Raw genomic sequence first — 21,380 nt, 5'->3', positions numbered from 1 at the left:
AACAGCTAGCTATATATTGGGTTTCTGTGAAGATCAATAGTAACGTTGTTGAACAGAAGCTCTTGTAGAATACTGTTTGTCAGAGGAAGTTATCAGAAGCTATAGTTCAAGTTCCCTTGTTTGGTCTCGTGAACAGGAGAGGCTCGTGTGTCGTGTGTCGATAGTCGGAGCAAGCTCTCTTCGAGTTAGCAAGGTGCTCTGCCTGGTCTCGTGAATAGGAGAAGCTCGCGTTTCGTTTGTCGATATTCGGAGCGTTTCTCTTCGAGTTGGCAAAGTGTTCTTCTTCCTGTTCGTTCGTCGAAGGAAGGTTTATTTATCTGCTTTATTCACTATTAGTTGTAATCTGTGAAACCATTTTTAGTGAAAAAGGTTAATCACTATTTATAGTGATTAACGACTGGACGTAGAATCTTTTGATTCGAACCAGGATAAAAATCCAGTGTATCAATTTTTCTACTCTCTATACTCTTTACCTTTTACGCATGTTAACTGTTTGATTAATTTTCTCTAAGAAAATTGTTTTTCTAAAACGAACCATCAAAACTTGATTTGTGACCGTAACACGCTTTCCGAATATTTTATTCCGCTGCGCAACTCTATAACGGTACCGATTGTTCCAACAATTGGTATCAGAGCTTGCTTTGATATTTTTTCAAATTCTTTCGAAAATGGCCGGTCATCAAAATCAAGTATATGCCGAGGGTGCTTCCATCAACAGACCACCACTCTTTACTGGTGATAACTATGCATTCTGGAAAGTCAGAATGGAAACTTTTATGGGGTCTGTTGACAGAGGCATCTGGGAAGCTGTGCTAAATGGTCCCTATATTCCTAAAAGAACTGTTGATGGTGTAGAAGTAGAAAAACCATACTTTAACTGGACACCTGAGGAAAATAGAAGAGCCCAATTTGATATTAAGGCTCGTAATATTATTTCATCTGCTGTTGTACTTGATGAATTTTATAGAATTTCAATATGTAAGACAGCACAGGAAATGTGGGAGGTCCTCAGAGTCACACATGAGGGTACAGACGACGTGAAACGTGCAAGGAAGAATACACTCATCCAGGAGTATGAGATGTTCAGAATGCAACCTGGAGAACCAATTTCTGATGTCCAGAAGCGTTTCACTCACATTGTGAACCACCTAACAGGTTTAGGTAAGACTTTTGACACTGATTAATTGAATGTGAAAATTTTGAAATCATTAGACAGGTCTTGGCAACCAAAGGTGACTGCCATCTCGGAGTCTCAAAACCTCACTCAGATGTCAACGGCGATTCTCTTTGGAAAGCTTCGTGAGCATGAGCTTGAGCTGAAAAGATTAACTACAGAAGAGGATCAAGGCAAAAGAAAGACACTTGCCTTCAAATCTGAAATTTCAAAAGGAAAAAGTTATAAGAGAATTGAGGATGATGATTCCGATAACGATGAGGAAAACATGAGTCTTATGATTAAGAAGTTTGCTAAATTTATGAAAGCAAAGGGAAAAGACAAATACCGTGGAGAAAGGAAAGAAAATCAAGGATCTCCATCAAGCGTTAAATGTTATGGATGTGGAGAAAGAGGACATATGAAGACTGATTGTCCTAATAATAGGAAAAGTGAAGAAAAGAAGGAGAGAAAATTTTCAAAGAAGAAGAAAGCTTACATAGCTTGGGAAGACAATGCTTCTAGTTCTTCAAGTTCAAGCAATTCAGATGAAGAAGCTAATTTGTGCTTAATGGCAGACTCAGAAGATGCAGGAAGCCAAGTAAGTGATTCTAGCTTAGAGTCAAGTGATGAATTTGATTTACAAAAGGCATTTCTTGATTTGTTAAATGAATCTGAAAAACTTGATGTTGCTCATAAAAAGTTAAAGAAAGAGCATAATGAATTGAAATTGAAGTATGAAAAAGTACTAGATGACGAAGTTGTTTTGAGAAACAAAGTTAGTAATCTAGAAACTAAGTTATCTGAATCTGATGTTGTTGTACAACCTGTTGAATGTTTATCGTGTAAAAGTCATATGTTTGATATTGACATTCTTGAGAATTTACTTGCAAACGCAACTAAGTCTAAGTCACATGCCAAAACAAACTTTGAGAGAAGCAATGCTAGAAGTGGAAACACGCATTTACACAAAAAGTCTAAAGTGATAAGAACTCGTAGGGTATGGGTTGAAAAAGGAATTGTGTCTTATAGAAACCCAAATGTTGTCACATGCTTTTATTGTATGAAAAAGGGGCACACTTCTAACAAATGTAGAATTAAACATTTTGATGTTCCAAATGGAAAATATGCTTGGATTCCTGTTATAAAGTAAATTGTCTCTAATCTTAAAGGACCCAAATGAGATTATGGGGACCAAAACTCTATTGTTTGGTTTTGCAGGTTAATTTTTCAAAAGGAAAAGAAGACTCTATGGTATCCTGGTATTTTTTAAGAGCTTTGAAATGATTTATGAATGTTAGATGTGTCTTAAAGTTGAAAATTTGGCCCAAATTTGTGTTTTTCGGAAATTAACGTAAATAATCGATTACCAAAGGTAATAATCGATTATCTCGTCCTCAAAAATTTGGATTTTAACATTTTGGCTCGCACATAATCGATTATTTAATGTAATAATCGATTATCTTAAGTCACAGCGTAAAAAAAAAAAAAAAAAAAAACTTTTTTTTTTTTTGGAGACTGTTTTGTTGTTTACTTGCCATTTCATCTATGTTATAATTTTGTCTGTTATGTGTCTTCTTATAATGTAATCTTTATTTTCATAAATAAAATGATCTCTTGATCATATGCATCCTTTGTTTAATTGAGGGGGAGATCATATTTAGGGGGAGCCTTTAACATCCGGTCTTTTTGCTTCTGATCAAAAAGGGGGAGAAGAATAATACAAGGGGAGAAGTATAAATTATTATAGGTATTGCTAACCTTGTTGTTTGTTAGCTTGTATGTTTTGCAGGTAAGCCAAACTTGCTTTTAAAATTGAATTTTTGATCATCATCAAAAAGGGGGAGATTGTTACCAATAAGGAGTATTGGTAAATCTTGAAGAAATTTGTTTTGATGATGCTACAAGAAGTTTTAGTTGAAGAAGATATTAGAATTAGTTAAAAGCAATTTGTAGAAATTAAATGTAGTAGGAAATTCTTGTAAACCTTGTAAACTTGCATTTTTAACTGCAATAATCGATTATGGAATGGCAATAATCGATTATCACAGAGTCATACAGGAATAATCGATTATCACTTCATATAATCGATTATCACATTTTGAAAACCCTGTAACGGACTTAAATAATCGATTATCACTTACAATAATCGATTATTCGTGGCAGTTGAGACTTAACCTTAGATATTCAGAACAGCTAGCTATATATTGGGTTTCTGTGAAGATCAATTGTAACGTTGTTGAACAGAAGCTCTTGTAGAATACTGTTTGTCAGAGGAAGTTATCAGAAGCTATAGTTCAAGTTCCCTTGCTTGGTCTCGTGAACAGGAGAGGCTCGTGTGTCGTGTGTCGATAGTCGGAGCAAGCTCTCTTCGAGTTAGCAAGGTGCTCTGCCTGGTCTCGTGAATAGGAGAAGCTCGCGTTTCGTTTGTCGATATTCGGAGCGTTTCTCTTCGAGTTGGCAAAGTGTTCTTCTTCCTGTTCGTTCGTCGAAGGAAGGTTTATTTATCTGCTTTATTCACTATTAGTTGTAATCTGTGAAACCATTTTTAGTGAAAAAGGTTAATCACTATTTATAGTGATTAACGACTGGACGTAGAATCTTTTGATTCGAACCAGGATAAAAATCCAGTGTATCAATTTTTCTACTCTCTATACTCTTTACCTTTTACGCATGTTAACTGTTTGATTAATTTTCTCTAAGAAAATTGTTTTTCTAAAACGAACCATCAAAACTTGATTTGTGACCGTAACACGCTTTCCGAATATTTTATTCCGCTGCGCAACTCTATAATGGTACCGATTGTTCGAACACAATGGTGACATCAACTAGACTTTCTTCACTCATAGACTCATCTACATGATCATCCCCATTCTCATCCTTTTCTACATCTTCTAGCTCAAAATCATTTACATCATGTATCTCAACCTCCTCTATATCATGTACTTCACCATTCTCAACATGTTCAATGTGTTTAGCAACTTCACTCTCACCCTACTCCATTTTTGTTCCAATTTCAGCCTCACCTTCAACCTCACCCTCACAGTAATCCTACTCCATTTATGTTCCAACTTCAGCCTCACCTTCAACCTGACCCTTATCCTCACCCTCAACATCACCTTGAACCTCACCCTCAACCTGACCCTCATCCTCACCGTGAACCTCACCCTCAGCCTCACCCTCCATTTGTCTTGCAACATCACCTTCATCATTAACATCACTATCAACCCAATCAATCATTTCTATTATCTGTGATTCCATGGTATTATGAACCACATACAAATGAACTTCATCATTTAACCTTGTAATATTCAGCATATGCATAGCACCCCTATCATCAGTCAACAATTCTAACATATCTGGCACTACTGACCGACCTCCTAAACTGTACCAAAGTTCTTTTATGTCTATATAACCTATGTCTTTCACTGAAGTTAATATTCCAAAATAGCTCCACAGGTATGGATCATAAGACCATTTTGCTATCTCGCCATCAAATTTTAAATTTCCATTGTCATCACTAACAAAATGCCCACAATGATGGACCACAACTTTAATACGTTCAGCCATGCAATATTATGTTTGAAGCACAAGCTTTTAGGACCTGTACATTAGGGGGGATATTATGATTTTACTCTTTACTAACTAAGCAAACAGTTAGACATCAAAGGAACAAGGGAACAAACTAACATCCCCACTAAGGAAACACTCAGACAGAAAAGGGGACCACTACTTCAAAACAATTGATAAATGCAATTTTGGGACCACAACACTGTACACATTTCAACATACAGTAACATACCAAAATCAAGACCCATCCCATAATAACAATACCAAACCAATTATAACCTAAACTCTAAAGGATAGTAAAATCGGGATCACAACAACATATAAACATAGCAAAATAACTACATATTCATAAAGGCGAAAGGATATGAAACTAACCTTAACTGGCCTCCACTTTCAATTCAGTTCGTCCACCACCACGTGATTCTCTTTGTCTTCGCAAATTCTCCCGAGCCCTAATTCTCACACTCACTCACCACATCAAAATCCCTAACTCATGAAATCCCTAATTCCCTTTTAAGTGTTTCTGTTTCAATTAAAAAACCCAATAAAAATCACTAATTCCCTCATTCCCTGCCACGTATATACGTTTTTTCAAGAAACTAATATTCACGTATTTAAATCATTATAACTAAGCTTATTTTATGTGCACCATGTAATCACAAACAAACAACGTTACTGATAAATTAATGGAAATAGCTTAATTGACTCATTTTAACAAGTTTATGGACCCGATTGAGACCGAAAAAAAAAAACGATGACTCACTTGAAATTGACACACAAATATGAAGACCAAAGTAAGGTTTAAACCTAAATTAAATTATCAATTTATGAATGATTTGAAACTTAATTAAACCCCTCCCTCTCTCTTCTCTCTTATATATAAATGCTTTGTTCGATAGATACAATTTTCATATTCCCCAAACGTAGTGTTGAGAAGAGGAAGTCGACCCATTGAATCTTTGGAAAGTAGTAGTAACCCTTACCACATTTAAGGGGCTGGATTTAGTGCCCAAACAAATTAAACAATGTCTCGTAATTACGCACTCTTCAACTTCACGCATTTACTTCTTCCTCCAATGCCCATTCTTCTCACACAACGCACTTAAGCACTCTGTTGCAGGGAGGGAAAGGAACCAACAAACAAACAACAATGCCTCCAAAAGTCGAGGATTTCTTGTCTGTGGCAAAACAAGCGGAGCAACTTCGAAAGGACGGCAACAATTACTTCAAGAAACAGCGTTTTGGAGCTGCCATTGATGCTTACACTGAGGTCTTTTTTTTTCTTTCAGGGCTTTTTGGTTGGTGCATGTTGTCATGTTTGTAGCTTTTGCTGTTTTTCTTGCTTATTGATTTATCTCTTTTCTCGTTCGACTTCAAGGCGATTGCACTGTGCCCCGATGTTCCGGTGTATTGGACCAACCGTGCTCTCTGTCATCTCAAGCGCAGGTTTTGAATTTGGAACCCTACCATGTTTTGTTTTCCCTCTTCATTTTTTTTATTATTATTGTCGAAAAATGCCCCGCTTAAACAAAACATAGTGTCGAAATTTCAGTTTATAGATGAAAAAAGTAAACTTTATAGCATTTCGTTACATTATTCTAAAATGGCACTAGAGGTCGAATTTGAAAAATGGTACATAAGTGGTACTAACATTCACCTCATAATCTGTTTTTTTATGTGATAAAGTTAAACCCAGATCCTTTTTTTTAATTATTATTGATTTGTTGTTTTTACAGAGTGATTGTTTGTTCGACTGAATTCTTGAATTATTTCATTGGAACCCTTCTCGAGTTGGTCTCTACTACAAAGAGCAAAAGAAGTGAAATTAGTTTGTATATTTAAGGGTTGAATTTTGATGTGGTAACTAAATTGCGAGTGGGTTCATTTATAGGAAGTATAATATTTGTTTACTTTACTTTATTTTGTTAGGGATTTTTTTTTTGTTTGTTTTCTTGAGAGTATCATGTTTAATTTTGGTGATTGCAGTAATTGGACCAGAGTAGAGGAAGACTCTCGTGAAGCTATCAAGCTTGACAGCAATTTGGTTAAGGTATTTGTCATCTACTTGTTATTTTCATGTCATTGATGGAACACGTAAGATGCATTGGGTTGAAGATCTCACATTAGAAATGAACAAATCATAACATACAAAGGATGCAAAACTCATCTTACAACCTAGTTTTGTAGTATTGCATTAGATTTCATCACTATCTAATTTGGTATCAGGACTTATCTTGACAAGATTTATTAGGTTTTTTATATCATAGTTGTTGCATTGCATTACACCTTATGTATATCTTATTATTGTTTTCGATAATATACTGTTACATAATTAACTGCTGCTTATATTTCTTTTGCTAATTCAGGCCCACTATATGTTAGGTCTTGCATTGGTAGAGAGACAAGAGTTTGCTAGAGGAATCTTAGAATTGAAGAAGGTTGTATTTATTCTCCGTTGATGCCACTTATTTCCTATATTCTTAAGGAATTTTTACATGCTTTGAGATATATAACTATTATTTTTGCATATAACTGGGAGGGAAAGCAGGGCTAGGCAAATATTCTATTTTTAAATTTAAATAGTTATATAATGCTTATAAAGATGAACATGAAATTAACATAGTAAATTTATGCTATTATTTTATTCTTTTTATATGATTTTTAAAATATCAAATTAGAGAATATTCATCAGGAATGAAAAATTTATGTTGGTAGCTTCTTTTCATTTTGACGTTAGTTCTATTTAGATGCAACTTTAATATTCGAAGTGAAAAGAAGCCACAAACATTATTTTTTCCATAACATGGATTTTTCCCTCTTTTTATGCACGACTAGTTTCTCATTGGTTATGGTCATTAACAGGCTTTGGATCTTGATAGAGGTTCCCATCCTAAGGGCCAAATGGTAGAGGAAATATGGCAAGAGCTTGCAAAAGCAAAATACCTAGAGTGGGAACATTCATATGTTAAGCGATCATGGGAACTACAGAGCTTGAAGTATGTTAATTTTCTAGTGATTATTGGACCTACATAACTATGACTCATTCCTTAATACTTGTTTTTCTATGTACTGTAACTTATTTGTTGGTTAGAGAATGATAATTTATCATGTTGAGCTATTGTCATAAATGTTGTTTATCTCAGAGAAGCTTGTGAGGATGCTCTAAAGGAAAAACATTTTCTCGAAGTCCCCCTCACGGAAGGATCTGTAGAAGATGATACTACCCATTTAGAACAGTTAGAGGCTTTAGGAAGAGTGTTTGATAAAGTTGCAGAACGAAGACATGCCTACTGAGGTACACACAACTCAACTCTGATCTTTTGTTTTATCTTCTTTGTAACTTAATAGGTCCTTTTCAAATGTCTATATGATTTATCCTGGGAATACATTTGTCAATTATTTTAGGTGCCAGATTATCTGTGCTGTAGAATCTCACTTGATATTTTCTGTGATCCTGTGATTACCCCAAGTGGACTTACATACGAGAAGACAGTGATTATTGATCATCTTGAGAAGGTAAATTGATTTGTATGTGAGATCCTTGAGACTAAATTTTTTGTTATTCATGGTATTACATCCTCTTAATTTGTCTAAAATTAGGTGGGTAAGTTTGATCCAGTGACTCGAGAACCTCTTGATCCATCACAGCTAATACCAAACCTAGCAATAAAGCAAGCAGTTGAGGCATTCTTGGATAAACATGGGTGGGCATACAAAGATATATTAACCAAAAGCTTTTAATAGTTTGTTTTGGGTTTGATGTTCTTCTCCTTCACTTCTTTATATAGAATAGTAGCCAATGTAAGTGGGTCTTTATCTCTTGTGGGAAACTAATGCTATCTTTGGATGTTGATATAGAAATTGCGTTGGTGGAAATTGAGTATAATGAAAAGAATTATGGTAGAAAGTGTATGTGTTTGGACGACTTGAAAGCAAAGAAAAATGAGTCTATTTTTTATTAATAATTTTTAATTTTATTCATTATTTTTATTAATATGTGTAGAAATAATACTTTACATGTTTATACTTTTAATAGCATGAGATGTGCAAAAGAAATAATGTAGATTACATGTATTTGTAAAAGTTAAACAAGTTTAATTGTATGAGATGTCACTTGTTACTAGATCTTAGATATGATTGATAAAACTTTTTTGGTTTTAATTTTTTTTTTAATATTTTTATCTTTAGACAATATGTGAATGTATTATTTCTATCATCTTTGTACAATTTATGTGAATTTACTTCTATCAATATTGTAATGGTAAAAAAATGTCATAAAATGTGAAATTTAAGTATAATGAAGGACTAAATGACATGTAATGGTAAAGAACTGTCGTTAAATGTTAAGTTTAAGTATGATGAAGCACTAAAACAAACTTTTGTTTTAAAAAATATTTTTTAAAAGAAGTATTTTTATAAGTGATAAGAAGAAAGAATTTAAAAAAAGAAAAAAGAAAAGAAAATGAAGAAGATATGACAACGAGATCAGGATTATCTCTTCATTAATCCACGTAATCATGACTTGGAAGAAAAAAATGAAAATAGATTAAACTTGGTCTATAAATTGATGAAGTAGAAGAAAAGTTAAAAGAGAATGTAAGCTATATGGGTAGGAGTGTGAAACAGTAACAAAAAAACAACCCCACAATAGAAACAGAGAATGAATTAAAAATAAACTCTGGAATGGATAATTTTATTGTAATCAAAATATGACAGAGGTCTGATATGGGTATTTCATAGTGAACAAAAGGAAACTGAACAATATAGTGATAGGTATTCAGCCAATAACGGAAGCATCCCAATAGCCATTTCACAATGGATTAACCTGGTTCATTCATAAAAGAAGAATTTCAGAAGGAGAGGTGTACAGTAAGAAGAGGGGAATAACAGAATTGGTCAGAGAGAACATACCACACGCATATCTTCCCTAGAGCACGTAATCCTTCATAAATATATTCTCTCTCTTACGCCTCATGCTTTTCCTGCTCCCTTTTCCTTGTGGATCACCTGCCAAATGATTTTCTGGTATGACAGACATGTCCCCCACATCCAGCTCAGCATTTGTTAGACTTTCATTTTTCTCACCCGTTACAGAGTGGTTACCAGGTTGGGTACGATACGAGGAGTAATGTTGTCTGCTACTCGTCTCTTGATAAAACTATTTAAAAACAAATCTTTAAAATATAATTTTAGATAAAATTAATCACTAAAATATAAATGCAATTAAATTTGTTCTTTTTAAAAAGTAAATTTAAATGCGTTGCTTCAATATATAAATTTTTAAAAATTAATATTTTATAAAATGGTTAAGTATGTTTATACTCCTGAATTTTAATACAAAATTGGTTTTTATTTGAAACTTTGATATATTTTGATTTTTAAACTTTAAAAGTGAATAAATTAGCATTACCATGGTCAATATGATCCACTAAGGGTTTCAGTCGAGTTCGGTTTGAAAAAATGAAATTTTTTATAGGGATAATTTTCAACTCGGCTTAATTAGAATCCAGCACACCCGGATTGAACCTGTGATGAGCAGGGTTCGCTCACCAATCCACCTAGTTTAGTTTAATTATTTATTATTTTGTGTTTCATTATTATTAGTTAACTTTTTTTTATTGTATTGTAAATGGGAATAAAGAAAAAGACATTTCAAGAGAACAAAATATTATAAATTTATCCATTCAAGACTCTAATCTTATAAATAGATAAGTAACACAAAAATTATTAATATTATAAATTTATTTATTCGTTTCTTGATTTTGCTTTTGGATTACATTTGAGTTTTTATGTTAATTTTTTTATTTTGAATTGTTTTTGGAGTTTAACATCATTTTAGAGTAAAATTATTTAAATTTAAATTACAAACAGATTGTAATTTATTTTGGAATTAAAAAAAACTTGTAATTAAGTGAATAAGTGAATCAACTCGTTTAACCCACCAATCTGTGGTAGACTAGACCGAGTTCGAATTTTTCAGCTCGCTATTGGGTTGAGTTAGCTCACTAAGTGACCAACCTGTGATGGACTGGACTAGGTTGAGTCGGGGGGCTCGTTTTGACAACACTCAAATGAATATAGTCATTTTTAATCCAATTACATTAATTTTTTTTACCATAGGAGGAGTAATGTTGTGTGCTACTCGTCTCTTGATAAAACTATTTAAAAATAAATCTTTAAAATATAATTTTAGATAAAAAAAAATTAAGTATAATTCAAATCAAATTAATCACTAAAATATAAATGCAATTAAATTTGTTCTTTTTAAAAAGTAAATTTAAATGCATTGCTTGAATATATAAATTTTTTTACAAAAGAGTTGAGTATGTTTATAATCCTGAATTTTAATGTAAAATTGGTTTTTATTTGAAACTTTGATACATTTTGGATTTTAAACTTTAAAAGTGAATAAATTAGCATTATCAAAATGGGTTAGAACTCGTTGGTCAACCTGACCCACTAAGAGTTTCAGTCGAGTTGGGTTTGAAAAAAATGAAATTTTTTTATAGGAATAATTTTCAACCCGGCTTAATTAGAACCCGACACACCTGGATTGAACCCGTGGTGAGCATGATTGGCTCATCATTCCACCTAGTTTAGTTTAATTATTTATTATTTTGTGTTTAATTATTATTAGTTAACTATTTTTTATTGTATTGTAAATGAGAATAAAGAAAAAGACATTTCAAGAGAACAAAATATTATAAATTTATCAATTCAAGACTCTAATCTTATAAATAGATAAGTGACACAAAAATTATTAATATTATAAATTTATTTATTCGTTTCTTGAGTTTGCTTTTGGATTACATTTGAGTTTTATGTTAATTTTTTTATTTTGAATTGTTTTTGGAGTTTAACATCATTTTAGAGTGAAATTATTTAAGTTTGAATTACAGACAAATTGTAATTTTTTTTGGAATTAAAAAGAACTTGTAATTAAGTGAATCAACTCGTTTAACCTACCAATCTGTGATAGACTAGGCCGAGTTCGAATTTTTTCAGCTCGTTATCGGGTTAGGTTGGCTTACTAAGTGACCAACCCGTGATGGGTTAGGTTAGGTTGGGTCGGGTGGCCCGTTTTGACAGTACTCAAATGAATATAGTCATTTTTAATCCAATTACATAATTTTTTTTTACATGTCAAATGCATTTCCTAATTGATATTGAAATGGAAACATATTAAACCATGTCAACAACTCATACTAGAATGAAATGTGTTTGACACATTAATAAAATTTATCATAATTGGATTAAAAGAATTATATCCATTCATTTTTAAATATTGAGGACCAAAATATATTAAAGTTTCGAACAAGACGAATTCCAATTTTACATCAAAGTTCAAGAACTAAAAACATGTTTAACCTGTTATAAAATGACTTCAATTTCAAGGTGTAAATATAAAACGTAGAAATATATAAAGTAAAATTTTAAACAATTATTCCATGATTAATATTTCTTTTATTAATAATTTTATTTTGATAATTTAAATTTTTAAAAAAATACTCAAATAAAATTCACTAATAATTATTAGTTAGTAACATGTAGGGATGACAATGAGTCCGGTCGGGCACAGATGGTGCCTACCCACAACCCAACCTGAAAAAAAGAATCCACCCGCTATCCACATTGGCTACCCGCACGGATATCCGTTTCAAAAATACTCGCGGGTATTTTAAAACCCGTAGATACCCGTAAATATATAAAATATAATATAAATTAAAATTTAATTTTAATTAAATTTAACCTTATAAAATATAAATTTTATTTTCATTTTGTGGATATCCGCGGGTATGAATAATATAATACCCGCACCAGACCGTTTATAATAAGTATTAAAATATCCACTATCTCTAACCCGCATATAATAAATATTCTCGAGTATCAACTATCGGTCACGGATACAAATTTTTTAGCCATGCTAATAAAATGTATCTATGAATCAGATACTATAATACTTGTACTTGCCTCCATCAACAAACGAGTTATAAAATACATGTACCCATTACCCTTGATAATTCATTAAGGATATCCATGAGCCACAAATTTTACATGCATATATCCATTGGTATAAAAGTTTTTGTCATCTCTGTACATGGGAAAGAGAGAAGGAGAGCGAGAATTTGAAACAAGAGATTGAAAGAAATCTTAAGTTTCTAAAAGTATTTATAGTGTATTACTTTAATCAAGAAGACATGGGAAAGTGAGGTTAAAATTAATTTTAATAAACTTCTGTGTGTTTTACTAAGCACTTATTTATTTTGAATTATATATTACTTTATTTACTTTCATTTAACTTACTTTTTATTATTATCCTCTTTATTTATTTATACTTTGCAACTAAAATATGTAGTATTTAATCATCATCTTGTGATAACTTTAAAAACATTATTGTTATTTTTTTCATTTCGTTAGCACTGGATGTGACCTTGGAAGAACTTTCGTATTCAACTTTTTCATAATTATAATCGTTATGATAATGTGCATACATTTAAGCAATGAGAATGAAATAATTTAAAATAAAAATAATACATTAAAAATAGGATTAGTTAAAATAATTTAATTCTCTTAAAAAAAATTCATGCTTCCAATTAGAAATACAAAAATAATGTTTCCGCTTTTGTGCAAAAAATATTCATGTATTTTTTACAAATTTGAGGACAAATACTAAAAGCGAATTCATATATTTCATGTGTATTTATTTTTATCACATTTTACACTTCTCTAAGTTTTTTAGATCATTTATAAAAGGCTTAATACCCTATTTTGTTCCCAGTTTTGTTTGAAAATGTCAAATTAGTTCATCCTTTACAAAATGCGTCAATTACGTCCTCACTTAATAAAATTTGTATCAATGAAATCCCTTCCGTTAAATCCGTACAAATGACGTTAATTATTTTTCTCTTTCTTTAATTAACGCCGTTTGTACGGATTTAACAGAAGGGATTTCATTGATTAAGTGAGGACGTAATTGACACATTTTTTTAAAGGATTGACTAATTTTACATTTTCGAGCGAAACTGGGACAAAATAGGGTATTAAGCCTTTATTAAATGGTATATTTGTTCTTGAGTCAACTTGTATATATTTAACTCTTCCTTCTATAATCAACTTGTATATCTATAATGTTTGCATCGATAAAAACAAATCATTAACATGTTATACTAGTACTTGACTTTTATTAACTTATTCTACTTTTTGTGTTTAATGTATGAAAGTGTTAAACATTGCACTATTAATAGGTAAACTTTGTAGTTTAACTTTACACACTAATGATTTTCATATCAAATATTAATGGTATATACTTTGAACAATCATTTAATGAAGTTATCCATACAGGTATCAAATAAAGACTCCTTGTATGAGATATTTACAACATAGTATTCATAAATATCAAACGTGTGCATCTTTTAATAGTATAACACAACAATAATAAAGACTATGACATAATTGATTAACCACTAACACGTCAAGTATTTTATTCATTAAACTTATTAACCAAGTAGTTTTATCCGATTAGGTCATTTGATAATTAGTATGTGAAAAAATGTTACATTTTATGAACGGTTTAAAATAACAAAAGTCTATTATTATCTAATTTAATCTTGTATCAAGTGTTCATATTTATATATACAATATATTTAAAAATATTTTAAAGTGGATGATAAATGATTTGGAATTTGTAGACAAAAAATTTCAATTCAAAATCTATCGAGTTCTTTTGGAATAATAATAAGTTCTTTAGTCTCTTTTTACCAGAAAATTTATTATATTATTCGCTTTAATAGTTTTTATTTGTTTAAAAGATTTGGAATCAATCAGTGTTGAATGGTGAAGTGATGTTTTCTCCAATCACTTTCTTTCTTTCTCGTCTTTTCTAAGTGAACTTGGTCTCTCGTCTTTTCTAAGTGAACTTGGTCCCTACTGAGTTCTGAGGTAATATTTCTTTCCTTTCATTTTCACATTTTTATCTTTTTTTTCTATGTTGCTTCTTACGTATGGCTCTTTCTTCTTTTTTGTACAACCATTATTGATGAAAAATGGAAAAAAAAAGTCCCTTCTAATTTGCTTAAGGAATCAAATTTAATTAATGCAGCTTAATCTTTTAAGTATTAAATTTACATTAAAGAATAGCCATAAAAAATAATTATCCTCTTAAATTAATCCACACTAAGTCAACTTGGATTCCATAATTCGGAATATGAATGCATGTGCTTTGATTTCTACTCTTAAAATTAATTTTAATATGCTTTGGAAAATTATACAATTTTTTTTATACCTAAACATATAGAAAGTATCCTTAAAAACAATTTTCTGTAAAGTTCTTATAGTTTATTAAAAAAAATATACAAACAATACCCATACAATAATAATAATAATAATAATAATAATAATAATAATAATAATAATAATAATAATAATATATTATCTACGCATGTGTATTACATTCACTCAATTATAATATTTTTCGTTTCTTTTTATCATGTAGTATCTCTCTTTAGAGCATCTTAAATGTTCGTCATTTAATCAAATTACCAATTCAATTATTTTTTTCATTCTAATGGGAGTTTATATTATTACCAATTTGCTTTAACTCACAAATATCATCTCTTTCTCTCCAAAAATTAATATATGTATATATATTACCCCACTCATAAGGAATAATTCACCTAACATAATAAATCTCTTAAAGAAATCAAAATCACATTGGCCACCAGAAAACAAAATTGATACATGTGACATCCTCAAATATATAACAACTTATATAATAAAGATGTCATTATTCCAATAAAGAGAACAGTCAGAGTAGAATAGTAGTTCCGTAGTTGATATTACAATCATCCACATAAAGAACAAAACTTAAAACTTAAACAATTTAGAGTATTTCAAAATAACACCAAACTTAAATTTAGAAATCCTAAAAAGACTATACTACAACATCAACATCCTCTCTAGTACTTGCTCCAAAGGTATCTCCTTAACAACATCTGCTCTCATCCAAATAGATGATCATCACAAAGGAAAAACATACACAAGCAACACACAACACAGAAACAAGGGTGGGCTAGATAAACAAGCAATAAACATATAGTACAATCAATTGATGTCATCATGCTTAGTTACATATAAAAGAATAATTAAAGCATACCCTTTAAACCATGACTCAAACATTCAACACAACTCATCTGAATTGGTATAATTGTCAAACTATTGGTCGTCTTTGCACTTGCATAGTTCAGCTGGCCCTCCCCAACACTATGCAAGGTAAATCCCTCAATATATCTATGTCTAAACTCTAAGACTATAGACGAGGACCTCCCTCTACTCTCACCACTCACACTGTTCTTCTCTATTTGAGCATGAAAAATGCTTTGAGTGTAGGGATAGACATACCAGTTCAAAGCTCCATACAATTATACAGAACAACAATAACACTTCGCACAACCACTTCCAATCATCTCACCACAAGATGTACAATTCATACTCAAATACATCATTATAGTTCACAACCATGTTCTTTCCAACCACCCAAGTCTCATACATAACCGTACATGACAATCTGTTAAGCAAACAACATTAATCAATCTAATACACATTACCAGACAATAACAATCCCAAGAGAACCACTAAACAACACAAAACCCCGTAACTCATACTTAGACAAAGAAAATGACTTTGAAACCATCACCAACAGTTCCAGACAGGTTCAAAACCCCCAAAACAACCTAAGGAACGTCCAGAACGGACATATGGAACCCCAAGAACTATCAAAAACAAAGACAACATGGGGCGCTCGGCGTGAACCGCCTCGCATCCAAGGGCGCTCGGGGGGTGCTTGGGGCGCGAACTAGAGGGCGCCCAACCCCATACCAGTTGACAGCAACCATGAAATTTGACTTTTGATGCACTTGGAACCTGTTTTAATGACTAAAGGGGTTCTTTACACATTTGTATTGATGGAAAAACACGTTTATAAGTTAAAACAAACATCCATTTGATCACTAGATCCAAGACTAGGTGTATCAAACCACTTTTGACACTTTAAAATCCAAATTCACTTCTACAAGTTGCCCAATTTCATTTCTATCCCTTAAAACCCTCAAACCAGATTGTAACCTACATCAACAAGCGTAATTCCTACAAAACATCACACATAGCATACAACAAATTTTAACCAAACTCTAGCTCCTCTTACCTTGAAACTTCTTTACTCAGCTCAAAGACCCGCAGTTACAGTACCCCTCAAAAACTGAACTTGATCGGTTCAAGTCGAAGCTCTCGACTATGGGAACACAGAATCACCACCTAAATGACGATACACCGGTTCAATTTCAAGATTTGGTAGAGAGAAAGCAAAGAAAGTTATGGTTGAAGTTTTAGAGAGGAAAAGTGGTTTTAGAAAAAGTGAGATTCTTTCTCTAGGTCCTTACACGCAACCCATACAATGCATCTAAATCGTCTCTTAATGAAATTAGATGTTTATAGAGACACGTGTGTATTAATGGAACATTTTTCTAAAAATAATAAACTAAAAAAGTTTGAGGTAATTTGCAAAAAAAGGTATAATGTAAATTTAATTTAGTTCAATTTCAATTAAGATCAATGTATTGATCCAAAAAACAATTAAAATAATCTAACAATATTACTAAATTCATAATGGAATTTCACTTTAGAGAAACTTTAGCATTGTCGTTTAGATAAATTGTTTAACTTTTACAACCGTTGTTTAAATTTTTTTTTCCCATTGTAACATGTGATATGGTCTTGATTATATAAAATCCCTGTATAAGCAAGCAATTGTGTTTAACCAATTTTAAACAATGAAAAATTTTCTGTGCTCATAATCATAGAAGAGCACTGTAAGATGGTTTAAAACAAGAGTTTTACTTGTTTGAACTTTGAGTGGGCCCAGACTATCCTAATGTTCTTTCTTTCCATAACATAACACCATATAATGTAACATAGAGATGATATATATTATAAACATAAGTAAAAGTTTTAAGCCAAAACATCCATGGTAGAGAGTTGTGTATGGAAGATTTTGGAGGCAAAGAGCAGATGACTTTATTGAGTGAGTAACTGATGAAGATGAGTTGAGAAAAGGGAATGTACAAAAATTGGTGGAGAGAGAGAGAATTATGCAGAATATACGATGAGAGAGGGCTGCAGAGACATTATGCAGTGTGTGTGATATTAACAACCCTGTTAAGTCTCTCAAGAATTCCACTAGCTTTTCTCTTAGCCCTTGATGTTCCACTCTGTGCTAGCTCAGAGATTGTTTTGTGACTGTTCTCTTCTTCCCTTATTTCCTTCAACTTTGATCTGTCATGCAAACAAATTGTTTGAAGGATTGCCACACAATTCTCTTTGTTGCGTTCACATGAGCTCTCTCTGATAATTCTCAGCAAGCTAACCACTGCTCCAAGATCTCCCATCTCATGAACAGCCCTTTGGTGACTTGAAAGCAGTGCAAGGATGGCTAGTAATTCATCAACATGAACCTCATTCTTTATCTTTGTCAAAATCACTCTCACTGCACCCTCCTTCACTGCTCTTGCCTTGTTCTCATGCATCACACATATGTTAAAAATTGCTGAAGCAACATCCTTCATGGCCAAGGGATGCCCTTCTTCTAAGAGATCGATCAATGGCTTTAAGGCACCTGATTTCCCTATGATTTCCTTGTTTGAGTCAATAGCCGACAAGGTGAAAAGGGCAGCTGCAGCATTGCTTCTTGTTTCAATTGTTCCTGATCTCAATGCTCTCATAAGGAGAGGAATCACCATTGGTGTTTCAGCCACTAGCTTTTTGTTGTTGTCATGAATAGAGATATTGAGGAGTGTTGTGATCACGTCTTCTTGGAGATCAGGGTGAACACTGCTGGAAGAATCACTCCCACAAATTGGCTTCAGCAATTGGGGAATCGCATCTGCAGAATCGCAGAAAAGTACCCGGAAACAAGGATGCTTCTTTGTCAACATGCGCAGTTCTTTTGCAGCCATCTTCTGATCAGAAAGTGTTGATGACATTTTCTTAAGCAAACGGAGAAAAATCTCTCTGTCTGCTTCGTTTAAACCTTCCTCATCGATGTATTGAACAGTATTCGACAATTCAACACCTTGGTTTTTTGACCACTGTTCTATCATTTCCCTTATTAGATGATTTGGTGTAAGAACAGTTTGTGAAAGAACTTGATGCGTTCGAGGGCAAGTCCTGTTTCCAGCACTTAGCCATTTTTGAATGAAAGGTCTATCATATGTCTGCATGATTGAAACCAAAAGAGGGAAAAAAATGAATCATTGTTCATAATTGGACAGGGAAAATGTCTGCATAAACTCCATATCTGTTTCAAACTCAACAAATCAGTATCATTGCACAGAAAAAGGCTTTGGACAGATAGTAAGAAAAGGTAGTTGGGTGGTGGTGGAAGACATCACTGTAGTAATTTAGAAAAAGAAAAAGGCCAAGAACACTAGATTTTAATTATTCCCTTTTGAGAAAACCAGTCAAAAGTTCTACACAAAATATACAATCACCACCGCCACTCACTCAAGAATCACATTTATGGACACAGAATAATATTATTCTTTTTCCACCTCCCACTCCTTCTCTTTCCATCTGCAATGGCTATCATAGGTACATCATCAAATTGCCCTTTTTCTTTTTTCTTTTTCCTCTTTTTTGTTTCTTGAAATGTACACTTCAAACATAAATGCAGTAAAGCTAACTACATAACTAGATGGAAGATCACAGAAGTTCGGCACATCAAACAAAAAGTACTTGGTATTGCACTTCCATGAGAGCCAGTGTAAAACTATTTCAAAGTAAAATGCAGCAATTCCCACTCACACATTGAACAACAAAATGTGAAACAGTTTAAAACTGTTTGGATTGAAAGAAAACAAGGAACAAACAGAGGAAAACACAACTCCAAACGTTGGAACGATTTACCATCACATTTATTAAAACAGATAATATGAACAATATAATTAACTTCATCAAACAAAAGAAAAAAAATATCTCTATGGCTCTGCACTGGACTTGGGAAGAACTGAATATATTCCCTTTCTATCTTTCCCGCACCTTTTTAGCCACTTAATATAGAATAAAGTACAGAATTCCAGCAAAAGAGAGATGTACAAAAGGCCAAAACCAGAATCTATATCTTACTTTAGTTAAATTAATTCCTACAAAAATGAAACAAAAAAAGCATTTTTGTTAAGAACTTTCTACCCTTTTCGCCTCAACTGGATAATTCATCAACTCATTTTTTCATGTGCCCAGATGTTTTTTAAATTAATAACCATAACAGCACAGCACCCTAATTTTGTTTTAGTTCTGCTTCCAGCATTTCCTCAGACACCACAAAAAGTTACCAATCCTTCCAATATTTTATAGAAAAGGGTATTAAATGTAAAAATAAATACCTTCAATATCTTAAAAATCAAAGCATGTCAATAGTTTGTTTATAGGCAAAATAAGAGGATTAACAAAGAAAAAAAAAGATTAAGAATTCTGATTCTCCACTTAAAATTCTGGCACTAATCTGACCAGAAGGCACAATGACAGGATCTCTCATCAATTCCTTGGAAAGAGGACACTTGAATTCATCAGGGCAAGATGACACATTCCTGTTGTGCAGCTTCAAAGACAGTGAAGACCTCCTTCTGAGTTTCAACTCCTTGAGAACAGAAAGAGTCTCTTTTGCCTGATCAATGGTCTCAGTGCTGCAATCCTCATCATCCACAATGGACTTCACCAACCTCTGAAGCTCCCTCTTCAACTCTATGGCCTTCTTCACCATCACCCCTGGATCAGATTCAACCACCCCTGGCTTGGCCATGTGATGATGATGATGATCCCAATGGATCAGACCCCAAAGCCTTCTACTTTTCAACAACCCCAGAAGCTTGCTTGTGTTAAAAATTGAAAATTTGGTTCAGAGAATGGAGAAGCAGAGAATATCAGCTGTTCGACACCCTGTGTTTCATCTTCTCTTCTCTCTTTCTCTCTCCTTTACGTATGGCTCTTCTTTTCAAAAGAAAGGAAATTTGTGTGAGTGAGTGAATCTCTCTCTCTCTCCGTGAGACCCTGAAAATTTACTCTGTAAATTACCTGTCATATCACCATTAATGCACACCACAATCCATGCTTATCTCATTGAAACCCACTCCCTAATCTAATCACATCCCTCTCTGACATACACTGAAACCGCGCCCATCATTCTCTGAAAACGCACATGGCTTCACATGCACACACGCCACGTGTTGCAGAAGAAGTTTCCAGTTCAGAATTCAGTGGGCAGGTGTCAGCTTGGGATACGTTCGCTCAAACGAACATGAATTTCACAAAACTGGATTTTCTAGAATTCTCTCTCTTACCTGCACCACTCATCCTCTTCCTCAGAACCCAAACCCTTCATCTTCTCCAACTTCTCTCATAAACCAGTAAACTTTTCTCTACTGTAACTCACCAAGCTTTCTCCAAATTCCATTTCAGAACCGTAGGAGTGTTCGTCCAGCTGTGCTCGTCACTTTGGACCGAACAGAATTAGATTCTAAGCTGTTAAGTTCCTTTCGCTAGCAGTTCTTCCGTTAGGGTTTCATTCGAAACCATGTCCTCGGTTCATGCATGAACTATTTTTAAGCAATCT

General features: G+C 32.9%; 1 protein-coding gene and 2 pseudogenes across 3 annotated transcripts; 2 read left to right on the top strand and 1 right to left on the bottom strand.

Annotated features, from left to right (window-relative positions):
- Positions 1-668: 668 nt before the first annotated feature.
- On the top strand, positions 669-4,202 carry LOC148196915 (uncharacterized; annotated as a pseudogene).
- Positions 4,203-5,657: 1,455 nt separating this feature from the next.
- Positions 5,658-9,439, top strand: LOC148196914 (E3 ubiquitin-protein ligase CHIP-like; annotated as a pseudogene). The gene is made up of 8 exons (XR_015780354.1): positions 5,658-5,993; positions 6,102-6,169; positions 6,710-6,773; positions 7,090-7,161; positions 7,586-7,719; positions 7,867-8,018; positions 8,129-8,239; positions 8,324-9,439. The product of XR_015780354.1 is annotated as an E3 ubiquitin-protein ligase CHIP-like (transcript).
- Positions 9,440-17,667: 8,228 nt separating this feature from the next.
- Positions 17,668-20,821, bottom strand: LOC148196913 (U-box domain-containing protein 9-like). 2 transcript variants are annotated; one of them, XM_088092300.1, is made up of 2 exons: positions 20,268-20,821; positions 17,668-18,987 (listed from the first exon to the last, which is right to left on the bottom strand). In XM_088092300.1, the coding sequence occupies exons 1-2, from the start codon at positions 20,568-20,570 to the stop codon at positions 17,902-17,904; spliced, it is 1,389 nt and encodes a 462-aa protein (XP_087948426.1). In that variant the 5' UTR covers positions 20,571-20,821; the 3' UTR covers positions 17,668-17,901. The 2 variants fall into 2 exon arrangements, with proteins under 2 accessions (XP_087948426.1, XP_087948425.1); XM_088092299.1 differs by having other exon boundaries at positions 17,672-18,987; positions 20,279-20,418.
- Between the last annotated feature and the right edge of the window lie 559 nt (positions 20,822-21,380).

The sequence above is a fragment of the Vigna umbellata genome, chromosome 6 (genome assembly GCF_029865625.1).
Source record: "Vigna umbellata cultivar VRB3 chromosome 6, Vumbellata_1.0, whole genome shotgun sequence".
Lineage (NCBI taxonomy): Eukaryota > Viridiplantae > Streptophyta > Magnoliopsida > Fabales > Fabaceae > Vigna > Vigna umbellata.
Note: the sequence above shows the minus strand (reverse complement) of the source record. Positions and strands in the feature narration are given on the sequence as shown.